Raw genomic sequence first — 20092 nt, forward strand, 5'->3', positions numbered from 1 at the left:
GTCATGCCAAATGCAAATTCAGTTGTTTTTTAACTGTCAGCTGTGTGCAACATGAACTTGACATTTAGAATCGAAAAAAAATGCCCGCTTGTGTCGTGAAAGCGTGTAAAAATCATTTGGATGAACATTGTAAAAAGAATGGTATATCTTTTAATCGATGAGTGATTAACAAAGCTTAAAATAATTAATATTCAAAGATAAGTATTCTTTCTTGTAAATTAACAAAGCTTAAAATAATTCATATTCAAATATAAGTATTCTTTCTTGTAAATGTCAAACTACGCCTAGCGGTACAGTAGCGAAACTCTTCTTACTAACAAAGATGCACAGGTAGGAATATGTTCTTAAATAATAAAATGAATGTTAGTTAATATTATTTTAGCATGCTGCAAAATCCAGAAAAATAAATAAATGGGTAGAATTTATAAGGAATTTAAGGAAAGAATCTAATAGGGTTCCATAAAAAATAATGTCATTTGTAAACATTTAAATACATACGATTTTTTATTTATAAAAAATGTGTATACTATCATTCCCATCTAATGCAGCCCCGGTGAAAATAAAAAAACTCATTAATTATGAGTGCGTTTTCATGTCACCACTTTTTTCTGTATTTTACTCTATAGGGTGCGTCTTCGTTTATTAATAGGTCGATGCTGCAGATGTATTTTTTTTTATCGAACAACATATAAAATGTACAAGATGGAATATCCTTGGAGTAATCATTATTATTACTACAGTTTTTGGGTGTTAATCAGTTTGGCACGTAAAAGGAAAATAATAACACGGGTTGATCCTGATTGCGTCGCTATAAACAATGTCTGTGTTCCTAATAAATGTATGTACAATGTTATTAATAAATAAATCAAATTAAATAAATAAATAAAATTGAGAAAGTATTTTTTTATTGTAGCAAAACTTTACAAGTTTTCATTTTTTTACTAGTTACTATTACACTTTTTATTATTTTTATTTTTAATTGATTCATCAGCAATATAAATGGTCTTTTTTCTTCGCAGCTGTACTTAAGCTTCCGTCATGCTGATTTGTCAATTTCATGATGATCACGTTTAATGGGAGGGCTGAATTTCAAAAGTTCCATCATATCTTTTTTCTTGTCACAGTTCTACCGGTTCGAAACAATAAAAGCTGATTTATATTATCAGAAATAGTGGGTCTCCCTGCTACAGTTGAACGTAGTTATGCAGAAAGCAGCCAGTCCACAATTTAGGAAAAATGAGATATTGATGTTATCGGGTGCAGTAAAGTCGATTCTATGTTCTGCTAAAAACAGCCAGACCAGTTTCATACAAAAAACTGTATTAATCACATTCAGAAAAAGGTGTCGATCACAAAAACGATATTTCTCAATTTGCAGAAAACACCCACAAAACTAATGGTACTTTAAAAATCTTTTAAACTGGTCAAATACATAAGATTCTTGTTTGTAATATTTAAAAAAAACTTATGTATTCGTTGTTTGTCGTTTGTTAAAGTCAAAAACATTCCAACTATTGTGTAGATTTTATAAATCACTCTTTTCACAACATGGCTATTATCTCAGTTTCACTTTTCTATGGCTGGCTGCTTTCTGTATAACTACGTTCAGTTGTTCTTTTATTAATGGCAATAATTTCTGAATCTTCCCGAATTATATGTGGTTGGGTTTTGACATTTCTAATTTTATCCAGTTATTTTCAGCCAGTTTACTTATAGCAAAACACGTTGAAAATGTATGATTTGTTATCTGTTAAAATGATGGGTGGAAAAATAAAGGAATATTTAAAAATTTGTTATAGACTGGGTTCACAAGTAATTACAATTCATATTCCTACTACTTGCATAGAGTTTAGTCATTATCCTTATGTTTAAATTTACCTCTCAAAATGTGTTCTATCAGATTGTTGTCTGCCTCGTGGTCGAATGGTCAGCGAATTTTGCTATCTTGCAAGAGGTCTCTGCTTCGATTCTTGACATAGCCGACATGAAATATTTATTTAAAAAGGTGTTCTTACACTAGGATATTTCATAGTACCTGGACTGGCACCTGAATCGTAAGACTGATCATCTTGCCTTCATGTAACAAAAATTATTAAGATCCTTTGCTCTTTATGTATCTATGCAGTGCCCTGTGCACTATTAGGTGCGGAACGATATGATGATAAGATTGTAAATTAGGCTCCCTAGAATGGGCATCTTTTCATGCCAATATAAAAGCCTGCTATTACCTTACTAAATAAATGAATTTGTTGAAAATAGTTTCACTGGAATTTTGTGTCTCCTTGTTTTCTAAATTAGTTTAAACCTAAAATCCAGCATTCTTACAGGATGAAGAAAGATGTTTCGCCGGGCAGGGCAGTGGGCGTGCCCTGCAAGCTCCCCCTGGCCCGCCTGTCGGCGCTGCTCCCGCGCTTGGTGCAGCCGGCCCCCGCCAGGGCGGAGTTCCTCACCCCCGCAGTGCCCCCTGCGCGCCTCCTGTGCCTGTACTGCGAGCGCTCCTTCGTGGGCGCGGCCACGCTGCAGCGTCACACCCTCCGCGTCCACTTGGTGATGGCCAACCGCCGAGCTAGCTCACGCAAAGCTCCGCAGCCAGACACCTTCCATCCCGGGTGCAATCTTTGCGGGATGTATACTGGCTCTCAGATTGTAATTGACCATCCTTCTCTTTTCCACCACCTTATTGACAAGCACCCGCTTAAGTACTTTGGATGTCGAGCTTGTCAGATCCGACTACCCACGGAGAAGAGCCTTATAAGTCACGACAAGAACGTCCATGGCGTCACTCGAGAAACAGTTAAGCCTGAAAGTGGGCAACCTTCAGAGAGTAATCGCCTCGAGAAAGACGTTTCGGGAAAATCGGGGATTAGTGACCGTCTTACTTGTGACGTAGTGCGATATTGTTCAGACTCTAAAGTTAATTGTTCGACCAAAAATGTAACTTTAAATACATCTAGTGCAAATACAGTGGGTACAGAGCGAGACTGTGTTAGTAAAAAATCAGTAAAAGGAAAATCAATTAAGAAATCCAAGAATCAGAACTTAAATATTGACCAATCATTAAATGATGTCAGTAATACCCCTGATGTAAAACAACCAACGCAAAGCAACTTCACCAATGGCTTTGAGGATTTTGATGAAACGATAGTTGCTAATTTAATTAAATCTACCGGTGGTTCTGTTAAAGTTTCTGATGACTTCATCAAACAAGTTAGTAAGAAGAAAGTTTTAGCAACCGAAAGTACGAGTAAAAAAAATCTTAAAGCCACTCAACCTTCGGTTTCATTGTCACGACTACAGTTTAAATCGGATTCAAAAGATGCTCAAATGTTATCTAGGTTAGGGTTAACGCAAAATCGATCTCCTAGAGCGCAAAGTTTACGCCGGTGTCGAAAAGCTCCAGTGACTGAAAGTAGAGCTATGTCTGAAACTTCACGGAAAGACAAACAAAAATCAAAAAATTATGATGACTTTATTATCAATAAAACTAAGAATGATCCTAGTACCAAATTCGATCCTGATTTTTATTCCAATGTTAGTGGTAATGTGCGAGAAAATCTCCTTAAACATTTAGATGGAAAATTAGGCAGAGATAATCTTGCTTGTGATGTGCCTGATATAATCGACCCAAAAATAAAAAGTACTCACGCTGTTATACCATCCCCAGAAGAACAACCTGCTGAAATACACGGCAGTGACGTACGGTTGAATGCTATCACTGTATTTCCAACTCTGTTAACTTCAGATCAATATGGATCCGATAAAATTCCACATTATTCATATGGTGCCAAGGTTCAAACCTTCAAAAAAATTATTACAAAAAACTCATGGAAATGGAAATGGGATCCAATAAAAAAGTACAAGTATTGTACCGAAGACGGAAAAGTCATTAGAAAAATTCGACCTCTACAACATGCGAGTCCTAGGGATCTTTCAAAGCTGGATATTTGGACTCAGTTATCAATGCGAGAGATGTACGATAGATGTGTTGAAAGTGAAACTTCTGCAAGTGTTCAAAGTGACAAACACAAGAATGAGAGACAAAAGCAAATCAATGAATTGAACACCATATTGGATAGTCGAGTTTTCCCTGATATTGAGAAGGAATATCCAGAAACCGGATTGCAATTTGAAGAAGAAATTCCAATAAAAGAAGTAAAGGAGGAAAGCCAAGCTGAGTGCAGTCCGATTTTGGCTGCTCTTGGTTTGGTGGCTGAACCGAGGCCCAGAGCTGCACAGCCAGAGAAGGCTAGCGGCGTTCTGAGTGGGGAGTGGGCGCGGCCTCGCTGTTATATGTGCTGTGTGTGCGGCCGTCGCGCACCATGCTTGCGCCTGCTGGAGGCACACCAGACCTCGCAGCATCCGCATGTTCACGCCACACATTACGAGTTAGTGGGCCAGGAGCTGCTTCAGACACAGCTCTACAAGCACCTCTATCTGCCCGGAATACGCAGAGGCCCTAACTGCATTGAGAAAAATAAACTGCGCAAACAGACAATTGCCCGCCAAATTAAAAACATTCCCAGGAAGATTTTGAACTCAAACCAATCTACAAGAATACTGCGTACTACAACTCGTAACATTAAGTCTTCTGAAAAAGAATGCACCAAGTGTAAAAAGATGCTTTTACCTACAGAGCTGTATAGGCATATTTTGGAATGTGCTGGTGATTATGGATGGATCATGGCCAAGAAGAAACTGAAAAATAAACCATTTGGAGCCAGGCGGAGAAAACTTAAAGGACTATACAAAAGAGAACGTCCCCAAGAGGATGGAGAGATATCAGAAATCAAAGAAAGAGTCTCAAGACCAAAACTTCCATCTAGACCTCGAACAAAGCCCAGTGATGGTATGTATTGTATTCAGCAATCAATATATTTAGTACTGTATTTGTTTTTTTTTGTTTTTTTAAAAAAAAATTTCCTGCCTTAACACCGAGAACCTCTCTCTTCTAGAAAGAGAGACTATACAATCATCAAATGAAAGGGTTAAAAATGAAAGGGTTAAAAATGAAAATGCCCATGATGACTATTTCTTTTAAGTTTAATGTGCAACTTCTGTGTGGTAAAACAGTTAGTAAAAAGGCTATTCATTTTAAGTCTAATGTGCACATTAAACTTTAAATGGACAAACACAAACTTATTTACAGTGAAAAATGCAATATTATCCATTTTTAATCTAGAAAAAAATGACATAAATAGATGCTCACATACGACTAACTGAAATTGAACATGTTAAATACTTAGGACTTAAATATGATATCTGTTTTTCCACACCACGCATAGTTTTCAAGAAACAGACATTTGTAATTTCATACTTAGGACTAACAGTAGACAGACAATTGACATGGACAATTCATATCAACAATTTAATTAGCAAAGTGGTGACATTATGGGGTTTTTTCTTAAAATCAAAAACTTTGTTCCAAAAACGGAAAAAATTCTAATGTACGAAGCCTATGTAAAAACTAAAATATGTTATATGCAACTACTATGGGGAACAGGAAATCAAAATGACAAAAACAGACTATAAAGACAGCCAAATAGAATATAAAAGTTAGTATATGACCTCCCTTATCTAACAACAACTAAAGAACTCTTTAAACAAACTAAGCAATTAAATATAACTAAACTCTTTAAACTAGAATCCTTAAAATTTATTCATAAATTAGCTACTGATGTTAATATTGCAGACGAAAAACTAAAACTTGAAAAAAAAAGTAGTGAACATGGGCACAATATGAGAATATAAGAAAAATATCATAGACAACCTTCTAAAACGAGACAAGGACAGTCAAGGCTAATTAACCAGGGACTGAAATTATACAATAAACTACCAGACAAAACTAAACAAAAGACTCGGACAAACTTTTTAAAAGATGTAAAAAATATTATTATCAACAACAGAGTATGAATGAAAAATTATATATTATTTTTGTAAAATGAATACGTAAGGGTTAATAAATAAATTTTCAAATAAAAAAATAGTACTTTCGGTACTGGTTTTGTTGGTTTTTCCAAAAACAGTGATCATGGACAGTGGCGTTTTTGCTTTTAACCTCCTTAAATGTAAAATGATTTTTTTGTGTTGGTTTTCTAAATATAGTTAATTTAAATGTATGCGGTTATTATAACTTCAATTTTGTTTTCAGCCGAAACCATCCAGCGAATGCTCGAAAATCTTCCTGCTAAGAGAGCTTCGAGGCAAATATTAAAACTACCTTCTCCGAAAATTCGGCCTTTTTTAAATGACAATGTGAAAAATAAGCAGTCACATATTGTTCGGCATATTGTATCCACAAAATCCAGAATACAAAGAAGTAAAATGATTTGCACTTCTTCTATCATTACGTTAACAGAAGGTCTCGGTAAAAAGATTCGGCGTGTTACAAGGTCGGTAGCGAACAAGGTTCAAGCTTTACAACAAAGAAATTATTTGAGAAATAAGAAAAATGGAAACACTTCAAAAAATACCGAAGTTACAATAAAATCCGTAGTTAAAGATACGGATACTAACCCTCATCAGGAGCCTGATGTCACTTCAAGTATTAAATCCTCAACTAAATCTGTGATAGCTAAGAAAAAAACCGTAAATTTTTCTGTTCCCAAGTCCGAACTTGACGTCTCTTCTAAATGCAAAAAGGAAGAATTGCTTCCTAGACTGTCAGAAGAGAAAAAGCCAAGAAATAGTAATAGTCGTTTAAAAAACTGTATTTCTTCTACTAAATTGGATAAAAATGAAGATGATATTCCGCTAAAGCTTCATAAATTACAAAGAAAATTGAGAAGAAGACCTGTGATCAGTACTGAAGTAGTTGATAATTCTAGGTGTCTACGAAAAAACCGAGGTCTCAAAAAAACTTTGATAAAAAGCCCACCTGTCAAAACTGATTTAACTGTAGGCGCTTCTACTGATAAACCTAAAGATGAACAAATTTTATTAGATAAGAACTGTAGTGTTCAGGAGGATGCTTCCTTAGCTGTGAGTAAGGACATTATTTTACCTAATAGAAAATTAAAAAAGAAGCGTACAAAAAACTTAGGATTTCATTTAAAATGGATTGGAAATGAGAGAAATCGTCCTGGAAAGGCAAAAGTTAAAAGTTCATTAGTGCCAAAAGTTGTTCCTGAAATCCCAGGGATAGATGAACAAAATTGTTCTCAAACAGGAAATATTATTAATGATTCGACACTTTGTGAAAGTTCATTGCCAAAGTTACATTCAAATTGTGAATCAATCAAGGAAATAAGTGTTTCAAATGACTCAAGCAATAGCAAATGTCGGGAATCAATTGTGAAAGAAAAAGAAAATATATGTAGTGGTAATAAAAATGATGACAATGAAATATTTCAAATTGAAATAGTAAACAAGACAGTCGAGGACCTTGAAAAACCTTTGTCTAATGTAATTGTTGCTAGTCACGCTAATTGGTCCCAAATTAACTTTTCCCAGCCAGAAAATACTACAAATAGTTCAATAAATGAGAATATATCTCGTACCGATCTAACCTTTTCCAATAATAAGAAGCAAACGAAGAACCTAGTGAATGAGGAGATCTTAAAGGATTATTGTCATCCAACAACAAATCCCTTAAAGGAACCTGGTCAAATTACTAATATAAATAGTTCCGAAACTGCCATTGAGCCTGTTCGTACTTTGACTAATGCTAAAGAATTTGATTTTGATAACATCGATAAACCACCATTGTTCAGTTATATGAAAAGTATTAACCTGCAAAACCAACCAACTATGTTTGCATCTCCCGAGGAATTAACTTATAAATCTTCTGATAAATCATTGGAATTGACATCAAATTTGTGGATGAATTCTGATGCATCATCATCAAATTTATCCAAAGTAAAAAATCCAAAATCACGTCGAGGTCTAAATGATTGCATAGCAATGCTGAAAGGAAAATTAGTTGAAAAATCACCTGATTCAAGATCGTCTGCATCGGCACCAAATGTTGAATCATCAGTTGAAAAGAAAATTGTTAATAAATCAGTTGAAAACAAAATTGTAAATATACCAGTTGAAAACAAAATTATAGGGTTACCAATTGAAATAAAAAGTGCAGAAATACCGATGGAAAAGCAAAGTGTTCAATTACCAATTAAAAACATAAGTTTAGAAATTCCAACTGAGAATGAAAGTTTAGAATCAGTGATTGAAAAGAACGGCTCAGAACTTACAATTGATAAGAAAAGTTTACAATTGCCAATTGAAAACAAAAATGAAGAGGACACTCTTCAGCCATTAGACTTATCTGGTCGTGTTTCAAAACCAGAAGATTTATCTATGAAATGGAAATCTACTTCCATTGAAACTGAGAAAAAGGTTGTTCCATCTCCAAAAAGTGTATTATCAATAACACCAGTAAGGAAACCAGTATATGATCCTTCTTTACGAATCCCACAATATCCCTTAAATCAAGGAAAAAATGCTTCTAGTAATTTTGTGCCCGCAAAAGTACCAACTATAACTGAAAAGAAAAAGACTAATTACTATCCGCCTGCATCGGAAGCCAAAATTTGTCTTTCTTCAAATACTGCTAAAAGTGTTTCAGAAAAGAGTAAAGTAGTACCTAATTTGAGCCATGAATTATCGCTATTGTCACATACCTTAGCTATGGAAAAGTTATCTCCTCACTATCGAAAAGAAATTTACCACAAAGCCATGCCACAAGTTTGGGCTCAAGCTGTTGGAACTTTAAATACAATTAGGACAGATGAAAGTCTCAAAAAATGCTCCAAAAATAGTAAATCACCAAGCGATTTTAATAATGCTAATAAAACTGTTACTTGCGAGACACCTAATTTATTTCAATCTACTTTATCATTAATCGGAAAATCACAGTTAAGTACTCCTTCAGTCATTCCAAGTATTGAAATTTCCCTCCATTCTGTAACTGCTAAGGCACCCGAAGTGGTACAATTGCCAGAATTTGATCCCATTGACACAGATTTGTTTTTGATTGATCCTGTTACCGGAGGTATAATAGAGAGAAATAACATTGAAGAACAAGTTTACTCTAACTCAACTAAAAAATCATCTCCTGATGAAATTCTCAATACTTTGGACACCTCCGTAGTGTCTCTTGATAAGAAAAATAAAATAAATGGTGAAGTTATCGATCTCACAAATGAGGCTCATGACATTGACGATCCATCACATACTGTATCAGATTCTCCATTATTTATTCAACCTACAGCAGATGATGCCTTGAAAACTGAAAACCTTTCTAGCAGTAGTACTATGTCTTCCCCGGAAATCCATCTGAAAAATTCCTTAGATGTGATGAAAACTTCTCCTGAGAAAGGAACAATTAGTCTGAGGTCAGTCAGGATCAAAACTTCAACTGAAAAATTAAGGCTCAAGTGTTTGGATTCCCAGCTGGTGGAAGAGTCAACTCCTAAAACCTCATCATGTATATCACAGGCAAACGCTTTATCTGACATGCCGATGGTATCACCTAATAATATTGTTTATAGCAAAATTGACCAAAAAGACTTAACAAATATCCCACTAGAGAATACTATATCATCTTCAAAGGATTTAAAAAGAGATAGTATTGTTGTTGACTGTCAACAAAATATCGAAGTTCTTTCTTGTGAACCAGCTATTCAACAGGATGAAGTCAGCAGCACTCAGCATTCAACAGCCGATGATGGTAATGAGTTTTCTGAAGATCTTTTCAACAAAGATTCCACTTTGTTGACCGTATCCAATAAAATAAACAAAGATTTAAATGTTGAAATTCCAAACAATTTGGAATCACAGGTTGCAGACAAAAATGAATCAAATTCTTTAATATCAAGCCGAAGTCCTCAAAATTCCACAAATAATATTGATCCGTGTATTGATCATGCAGTATCCAAAGTAGAGGAAGTACCCATTGAAATACTAAATGAAAGAAATTTAAATAATGCATCACCAAAAAATAACATTGAAGAATCCCAAAATCTACAAATTCATGAAACGTGTGTGACACAAACGGAAACAAAGCTAAGTGATGATTTAAAAAGCAGTCATGATATTGAAAGTGCGTCTTCTTCATTAATTAAAGAATTGATTAATAACCCTGATAATCAACAGGAAACTATATTAGAAGAAGAAAAAACTTCATTCAATAAACTCTTAATGAAGGAAAGTACCATTTTATCTGAAACAGCCCTGACACCTTCTAATGCTATGGAATTTCACCCGGAAAATTCTGAGAAATGTGATACACAAATTGACAATATGATTAAAAATGTTCAAAGTAAAGATGAATCAATAGTTAGAAGAAGTTCCAGACGGAGTAGAAATAAGCCAATAAAAGATATTGATAAAATACAAAACAAAAAATCTGAATCTCTTCAAAATATTGAAAATTGCAATGATGTTATCTTGAATCCAGATATTTCTGGTGCTGCTATTATACCGAGTGAATCTTGTCAAGCAAATCTTGGTGAGTTAGAAAAATGTGCTCAAACCAATATTAATCATTTGGATATTGATGAGTCAGATGATGAAGACGATAATATATGTCTAGCTGTTGTTGCTAAGAAGAAATCTCAACCATCTTCTATCACAGATAACAATATTCAAACATCTATCAATGTGAATCCGATATCAAATGATATTGTGGTAGCATCAAATGAGAATACTGTTGCAGATAAAAAAGTTATTGTGAAAACTCCCAAAGTAGTTGCTGGAAGAAAAACAAAAAAAAATGAGATCAATGTAAATATGAAATTGAAAAATAAACATCAAACTAGAATTACAAGATCACGTCTTCAAAAAACTGCTGTGGATTCTTCTGAATTTAATCCAGATGAAGATGTACCTTTAGCTTTAGAAAAGAAAGGACTGAATGTAAACAAAAATATATTTGATAAAATTCCATTGAAAAAGAGAAAAATAAAATCATTTGATCTGGATACTCCCCTTCCAAAAAATAAATCAGAAGACCAAACTATTTCTGTACAATCTAAACCTTCTAAGCAGATAGATGAACCCTGTGCTAGTGATGATATTGCATCTGTAAATTCTGTTAAACTTAATGAAAATGGTCACCTCATTTTCAAAATGTACAAAAAAAATAATAATCTGATGGAAACTCATACATCTCAGACTAGATTGAAGAATTCTGATAAAATAATACCACTGACTGATAAATCTCATATTGTTAGCAAAAATGAACCACCTGTTGTGTTGTTTAGTGACTCGCAACCTCAAGCGGCAGAAATAACTGCAAATAAAACATCTGATAAAATTGAAAAAAAAATTAATGCAAACAGGAAATTAAAACAAAGGTCTGACAAAAGTTTCGAAATTGAAAGTGAAACTCCTTTAACCACTATTGTTTCTGAATCAAAAGCTTCTATTGATCAGAAGCCCACAGCGTCGTCTAACAATCCGATGTTTAGGAAAAACAAAAAGAAAATCAGCATGACAGAAGAAAAAAATCAGAAAAATGAATCTGTGTTGGAAATTGGTGGTGTTGATTCCTTATCTTCAAGTGAAAAACAAGTACAAGAATCTGTATGTAATGTTGATGCAAGTATTGCAGATACTCAAGTAAATCCCATTACTGTGGAACCCAAGAGTAATAACAAAAAATATGCACGTAAGGTAAATAATAAGAGTATAGTTCAAGAATCACATATCAATCCTGAAGTTGTACCTTCAGAAAAACTAACACGTACTGTGGAATCAAAAACGGTAGAAGTGACGTCACAAAATACGGATTATAATACTGTATCTTCAGCTGTTGAAATGGTTCCGGAAATGATAAGGAACGTCACTAGATCGAACAAGAAAAATATTGCTAAGTGTGATAAACTTGCAAGTCAAGATAAGAAAACCACACAAATATCAGATTTATCTTCAAATTTACAACTCTTCTCTGATGACTTAATTACATCAAATGAAAAAAATGAGGTATCTAAATTTAATACTGAGTTAACCCCACACTCTTCAGAAGATCTTTTCTCAGACTCACTTGTTAAAAGAACAAATAAAAAGACTAAACTAAAAAATAGAAGTAAACAGATTCAAAATAATAAAAAGACTGTAACTTCTTCGGAAAAATCCATTGATATTATAACCGATGAAACATCTGCAACAAATGTTATAAAATCTATAGAAACTCAAGACCCTAAATCTGTTAATCAACGGAAATCTAGAATTAATCGCCTTGATCGAAAATATTCCATCGAAAGTAAAAATCCAAATGACTCCTTTTCTACCGAAACAGTTCAAACATGCCTCAAGAAGGATAAAGAATCCAATAAAAGTTCAACTGATTTGAAGCCAATTTTAAGGAATTGTCGGGTGTCTTTAGATTCCAATATGTTGTCTAAAAATACTTCTAACAGTAGGGAAAAACATGTCCAGAAGGTAACAACAATTTCAAGTGATGAAGAAAAAAATAATTTTAATCTTATAAAAGAATGTCCTCAAGATAAGAAATCAAAACGAAAGTCGCCAAGATATCTAAAGAAAAATGAAAACTTTTTATCTCATTATGTTAATAAAAAACAAAATGATCTGCCATTTTCAAAACCAATTATTAATTGTCAGCTGCAAATAATTGATAAAAATAATGAAATTCTAAGTGGAGATATTTTGGTGCACGAAAGAAATGAAGAGAAACTTCCCGTTCCCACTATTCCTTTAGAAAGTGATAAAAAATGTCTAGATTCAATAACAGAATCTTTAGATATTCAAAAAGACATGGTCAATTTACTAGATAAGAGTAATGTTGTTTTACCTGAAATACCAGATATCAACCCTAAACAGTCTGTTTTTAAGAAGAAAGTGTCTCCAAAAATATTGATTCAAAATGATGAAATTCATTCAACTAAAACAAATATTACCAAAAAGATTAGTGAGAACTTTTCTGATTGTTTCGACATATCAATTAAAACAAAACCGGAATCAAATATTAAAAAAGGTAAAAAGAAACGGCGCACTAAATCTATACAAAAAACCTCCAAAAAAATGACTGATGCCATTCCTGACGATTTATCAAATCAGTCAGTTATTACTGAAAATATTAAATCTAGTGACCCGCTGGAAGAATCTATTGACAAGAGTTCAGAATATGTTTTCGATGATAGTGACTTTGATACTTTATCAGATATTTTAAGTTCATATAAAAAACTGAAACAGAAAAAAGGTAAAGATGTTCCTTCATCCAAAAGCTCTAAAGTTTCCTTAAATGTAGACAAACATAATGTTGATTTAACGGATAAAATAGCACATGAAAGTGTTAGTTCTCATTCTAAATCCAACGAAATAAAGTCTGTAGAGAAAATACGTAAAATGGAGTGCAATGTCCCCAACACAAATGAAGAAATTTGTGAGTCCTTAGTGCAAAGGAAAATCACTGAAACTAGATTTACTCCAGGTAAATTGCAAGAGAAAGATGATCCTGATAATAGTAATGCACTTGTAATGACAAGCTTAAAACAATCAACTGACAGTTTGTTAGAAAATACTGGATCTTTAAACAAGTCTGATATTGTCAAAAGAAAAAAAGAACCTCAACCAACAAAAGTACAGCGAATATCTCAACGTAGAAGCACTTTAGCGTCTTGTGAATTTATACATACAACTAATTCAAGTGATGAGGAATCACTTATACAAGATAAGTATTTAGAAAACTTTGGTATGTTTACAGAAAAACGACCCAGAAAATCTACTCTTTTAGCAATAAAGAAAATATCCCAAACCTTTAAACCTGATACAAGTGACACTGATGATTTGGAATCATCTAGTAGTAATTTGAAGCTTGGACGAAATATCAAGCCTCCAAAAAGGAAGACAAGCAAGGTATCCACAAGTCAAGAAACGGTTTCCAGCGATTCATCTAGTGTTATAGATAGTGAAACTTTTTCTGAACATGCATCTGAAGACTTAGTTGAAGCAAAAAACGATCTTGGTTTGCAACACACCAACGATGGATTGTCAACAAATGATGCGTCTGAAAGTACTAAGGACTCACAAGGAAGCAAGTCAGAAAATTATTGTTCTTTATGTAAAAGAAAATTCAGGAGACCTGAAAATCTTTTAAAACATAAGATGACCTTAATGCACATTTCAAAATTATCTGAAATTGAAGCTAAAGAAATTGAATCCAATGATAACAAATTTATCCCTTCTGAAGATATAATTAATGAACCTATACCCATATCCAAATCTGTTCCTCAACCTGATACAAATGAAAACATTAAAGAAGTATCCACCAGGGCATACAAAAGTTTAGCTGAAAGAAAAAGTTTTCACAATGAAACTCTTCCAACCTCATTGGAAAGTAATCCATCTGTAAACAAGCCTATTCTAAAAGATGAAACAACTCAAGAAAATATTGAACCTAAAGAAATACTTCAACCATTGCAGGAGAGCAATTTAGATGTATCCAGAAAGACGCTAAGTTGTGATGAAGCATTGTTTTTTGAGTGCTGCAGTCTTTTAAAGGAATCAAAGTCAACTCGGAAAGATGTAAAATTAGTTGAAAATTTCAAAACTCCCGAGAAGTACTCTGAGCAGTTTTCAGATGACAATACAGAATTAGAAATGATAAATTTTTCGGAATCTGTCAATAATTCTGGTTTTGAAATTAATGAACTAGCAGCGAATACGATAAATAATCCTAATTGTGGTAAATTTATACTTGATGTTTCAGCTGCCCCAACAAATGAAACATTGAAAAATATTCCGAGTGAAGATTACTCTTCTGAACATAATATTAATTCACCCATTGAGCAAACAAATAAATTGGAATCTTCATTACAATCAATCGATTTTTCTCGTGAAAACATAGATAAAGTTGATAATCAATCCAAAACAGTTACTAGTTCAGAGGGAATAGATAACAAGGTGTGCAATGCAGAATTTGATCCATATGCAGCCGAATCACTTATGGTTAGATCCAATTCTGACTATTTCTCAGATAATTTATATGGAGCTTCTGATACGGAGACAACACAGACTCTGAGCAAAGGGCAAAATTCTAATGGTAGCAAACTATTCGATCGGCTCAATCTCAATGAATTTGAAGATAAATTTGACAAAATCAAACGGAAAGCTAGGAAGAAGGCTCAAGTAGCGCAAGAGTTAATGGCAGCAGCCGTTTCTAAGATGTCCACTAAGAAGAATCGGTCAATATCCAGGTACTAAATAGTTATTTCCTTTGTTGATGCCTATTTATTTTTTATGTACAATGTACAAAAAATACCCGCATTATAAATATAATATTATATTGTGGGTTGATTACTACACATGGGTAACTTAAAAATCAACATTTGTGAGTTACCCACTAAAAACACATTTTTTATCTTCCTCCTTGAATGCTATAAGTAAGCAAGTCTTGATTCATTCAGATCATATTATGGTGATTTGAATGTATGACTTTTCCATATGTAGCATTCATGGAGGAGGATAAAAAAATAGGTTTTTAGTGGTAATTCACAAATGCTGATTTTTAAGTTACCCAGTTATAGTAATTCCCATTGATATTAAACAAATTACTCTGTAGCTAAAAAACTATGAGTAATTTTGCAGAAACTGACTTAACTGCTTCTAACTTGTCTGAAGAATATCCAAACCTCTCTTGTCTTGTCTCTCTGTTATCAAAATGTGTGGTTATTTACCTCAACTGACGATTTGTTTATTCACAAATCTCTGCTTACAAACAAAACAAATGTTTTGCAAACATTTATCCTTCATATACAGTGCTTAGCATACTGCGGGTTAAACATAGGCATAATTTATATTTAAATTGTTACCTTTATATCATCTATTACACAGATTATTAAAGTAGTTTTTCTGTGGTACCTATTTTTAAATATATAATGTATAATATACATATCATTAGTATGTTTATAAAACCCTCTAAATGCATTATTGCCTAGACTGAGAAAAATCTTATAAATGGAATTAATGGTTTTCACAAAAAAACATAAAAAACATACCTTTAGTGTATTTTTATACATGCTAAATTTTAAACTAGACCTCGGGGTATTTTATCAGTTGATAAAGCTCAAGAAATGACTTTTTACTTTTTTTTTTGCATTTTTAACTTGTTTTCTCAAATTTTGTAATTTAGAGGGTTTTGTCAGTATATAATGTGCGTTAAATGTCAACTCAATGTATCAATTTAATTCTAGGAAATCAACAAAGACTTTACAAGAAGATGAACTCAAACTCTCTAAACACACTAATACCAACAAAAAGAGATGTCTTACTTCACTTGGACAAAAGATTAACTCCAAAAAAGTTTTAACAAAGGGTGCTTTGAAAGGCTTTGACGGAGTTAAGGTATCCATATCTACAAATGAAATAAATTTAGACAGTATTTTAGATCATTCCAAATCCAGTAATCCAGATAACGTAAACTTGGATAGTGATAAGCCTTCTACAAATATTTACAATCCCGTGGAAAACTGTAGAGAAACTCCAGTGAATGATATAGACAAATGCGTTGACTCTGATGAAACTATGAATTCAAAAATAAATAAAAAGCTTACTCCTAAAAGAACTAGTAGCAAAAATAAAAAACACAATTTGTACGCTGAAGGTAGTAGTGGAAGTAAATTAGATAATACAATACCACAAAGTGGATTAAGTTCTGATAAGCACCTCGATATTTATGAATTTTTCGACGATGAAGACGATGATGACATATCTGATAAATTTAAATTTCGAATTCCTACAATTTCCAAAGAAAAGTCAAACAAAAAGGATGGATTAAACACCTTTGCATCCAGTCCTACTAAGGGTACACTGGAATCTCTGAATGAAGATTCTCAAATCTCCAGTTTAAGTTTTTCAGACCGAGACGACTTTACCTATATGTCTGATATTGCCAACGAAAGTGGAGATGAAACCAATCACAGTTTAGGTTCTATTGATTTGTTGGTTAATTCATTACAGAGCAAACTTAAAAAACACAAAAAGTCTTCTAAAGTACAAGCAAATTTAAAGAAGAGTGCCATAATGGGGAAAATATTTAAAAATAATGCCATTCGCAACGATCAAAAGAATTCAAAACACGATGCTGTTGATATATTAAACAATGTTGCATCAATGGTGGGACAAACCGATATGGACCAACTATTTGACAGCCTTTTTGAGCAAACTGTAGCTACAGAAAATGAGAATATTCTAGAGAGTAAACAGTCTCCTTGTGAAATTACCGATACTGAAGATATTTACAGTGTAGAAGAGGATGTATTACCTACAGATAATAAGCTGGATGACACTGATGTCAGGAGCCCAAGTATCGGTGATTATTATTCAGATAATGATGAATCTAACCATAAGGATATCCGGCCATATCCGAGAGTTGGACAACGTAAAATTGTTCCTCGGCTTAAAGCGAGGTCTTCAGATGATGATGTTTCTAGAAATCCTTCCCCCGCAAAATATTCTCCTGCCAAAATTCAACATAAAAATACTGATATTGGTGTTGCTAGTCATAAAACGCAAAGAAAATGTACAACAGGGAAACAAAATGTTCTCGTAGAGAGCTGGAGCTCAGAATCTGATTTTGAGGACTTCCGTCAATTTGAGGAATATTCTTCGATACCTCGTTCCCAGCGCCATCCTAGGAGACCCAGAAGAAGTGGACGTAATCGCCACTCGGAGGATGGAAAAATGCCCATTGAAATGAATACAAAGCCTGATTTGTGTGAAACCGTTACTTCAAGTGGAAAACGTCACAGCACTCACTACTTACCAGATAATGATAAGAAACTTAAATTCCAGGAGTCTTTGGAAGCCGATTCTGATTCTTTTAGAACTACTTCACATTGTGATGAAAATCATGTAAAGGATTTGGAAAAGCAGTCCATTTTATCTGGTAGACGCGTTTCATTCAATCCAGCCAACTGCATGTCTAAAGGTAGATCTTCACGCCGTAAACGTCGACAATCTCAAAAACCTTTCGACTATGATGATGAATTTAAACCCGCCAGAATAGCAGAGCCTCTTGGCACTCAGCAACGGAATAAGCGTGCTGCTTCCGAGATGCTGTACTACTGGTCTTCATCCAGCGATGATGATGCACAGAATACCTCTGTAGACACCAACAGTCGGGATCCAGAGCCCATCGAGCAACACGGTTGGATTGTCGGAGATTCTCACAAGAAACTTGTTACCATGTTGGCACACGCCAAGGGACGTAAAATAGACAATGCTTCTGTGAAGGAGAAAAGATCTCGTCCATCTACATAAATATCTGTAAGTATTACATTTATTATCTGTGTCTGCATATTTTTGAATAATAAAATTGAAAGCAGGAATATTTATTTATAAATAGGCTTTTTTTTAACATTACAAACAATAAAAATAATTTAAGTTTGTAAGTGAAAATTCTTGATGGAAGTTCATTGTAATTTATTATATAAATAAAACACGAGTGATACTTTAATCCACAAATTTGGAATATCCAGTGACCGGTTTCATCGCTTTCGCGACATCTTCGAGACTGGTATATTTATTAAAAAGTTAAATGTATTTATACAGAACAGAGGTAAGGATACATAATTCAAAGTTATATGTAAGTAAATTAAATAAAGTTATTTTTATCTTAAGGATCATTATCGACAAATTTTCTATGGGTTAACAAATGAATGGATATAATGTTATTTTAATGAGTTTAAGTATTTTATTTTATTGTTGGTGTCCCATCCTTCGTGAGTGTGGTTTTGTAATGATTTCTGAAAAACAAGGGGTAAAAAGTCATTAGTAAAATTATATTACAATGGGTAAAGTAATGGAGAATGCACATGTGTTATCTGTTCATTAAGTAATTCTACGTCGGTTTATTTTTTAATCTATTAATTTCGAGAATTTCTAATTTGTCAAGTTTATGGCCTTTGGGTGCAATATGAATTATTTTTACATTATTTTTTAATTCGAAGGAATGTTTGTTTTCTATTAAATGATTGGCAAAATTTGAATTATCTTTATTATTAGACCATGATTGTATGTGCTCTTTTATGCGTGTTTTAAAGGCTCTACCCGTTTGGCCTACGTAGCATGTATTTTTACAATCGTTACAATTAAGAAGGTAAGTTCCTGAGTTGGAAAAAAAAAAACAATAAAATAAAATACTTAAACTCATTAAAATAACATTATATCCATTCATTTGTTAACCCATAGAAAATTTGTCGATAATGATCCTTAAGATAAAAATAACTTTATTTAATTTACTTACATATAACTTTGAATTATGTATCCTTACCTCTGTTCTGTATAAATACATTTAACTTTTTAATAAATATACCAGTCTCGAAGATGTCGCGAAAGCGATGAAACCGGTCACTGGATATTCCAAATTTGTGGATTAAAGTATCACTCGTGTTTTATTTATATAATAAAATAAAAATAATGTGTCCTCACTGGGGTAACCCGTGGCGAGGACACTTAACAATACGTATAAGTTTTTAAATTTTATTTGTATTTTTTATATTTTTCATATCTATTAATAAATGTATGTATGTATATAATATGTAATCTTCTATACTTAAAAATATGCAAACTTTTCCCATGTGCGATTATTGTGAATTATTTCGGTGCTAAGTCAATATGTATGAATTTTATCACGGTTTATAGGTGATTTTTGCAAAACCGTTATTTTAAGTGGGCCATTTTTTCTAATTTGTTTGTGAATGCTTATATTGCGTATTGTGAATTATGGAATTTTTTGTCATTATTTCAATTAAACTTTTGAAAGTTGTCGATTGAAATATATATTTTTTGGTTTTACAAATCTTAGGAAAAAACTACTCTTATTCATAGAAAATATTTTATAAAATAGGTCCTAATATTATGTCATAGCATAATAAAGATGAAAATAATTTTCTCTGTGTGATGGATCATCTCAGAATTTAGCCGTGCATACTAGATATTGTCTTAGAATATTCTGTTTTTTAAATAACGCAGACAAAATTTTTATACCAATCCGTAATTGTAATAGTTTATGGAAGTAACATTTATGATACCAAAATCAATTTGTGGGATGAGTAATTTCGGAGGATTTTGCAATTAATTATTCCTTATTTTGACTAATTGGTGTTTAGTGTTTACATTGATGTCATAT

At 33.1% G+C, this 20092-nt stretch overlaps 1 protein-coding gene across 2 annotated transcripts in view; it reads left to right on the top strand.

Annotated features, from left to right (window-relative positions):
* The window catches only part of LOC148276317 (uncharacterized), a 131605-nt gene that overhangs the window by 97480 nt on the left and 14033 nt on the right, over positions 1-20092 (top strand). For both annotated transcript variants that reach the window (XM_088234433.1, XM_088234434.1), the window contains exons 3-5: positions 2328-4846; positions 6149-15158; positions 16155-18228. In XM_088234433.1, coding sequence (XP_088090559.1) covers positions 2329-4846; positions 6149-15158; positions 16155-18222 — 13596 coding nt within the window. In that variant the 5' untranslated portion in view covers position 2328 and the 3' untranslated portion in view covers positions 18223-18228. The remainder of the gene's footprint in view (positions 1-2327; positions 4847-6148; positions 15159-16154; positions 18229-20092) is intronic.

The sequence above is a fragment of the Micrasema longulum genome, unplaced genomic scaffold, assembly GCF_059751315.1.
Source record: "Micrasema longulum isolate JH-2025_06_02 unplaced genomic scaffold, ASM5975131v1 h1tg001242l, whole genome shotgun sequence".
In the NCBI taxonomy this organism is placed as follows: Eukaryota; Metazoa; Arthropoda; class Insecta; order Trichoptera; family Brachycentridae; genus Micrasema; species Micrasema longulum.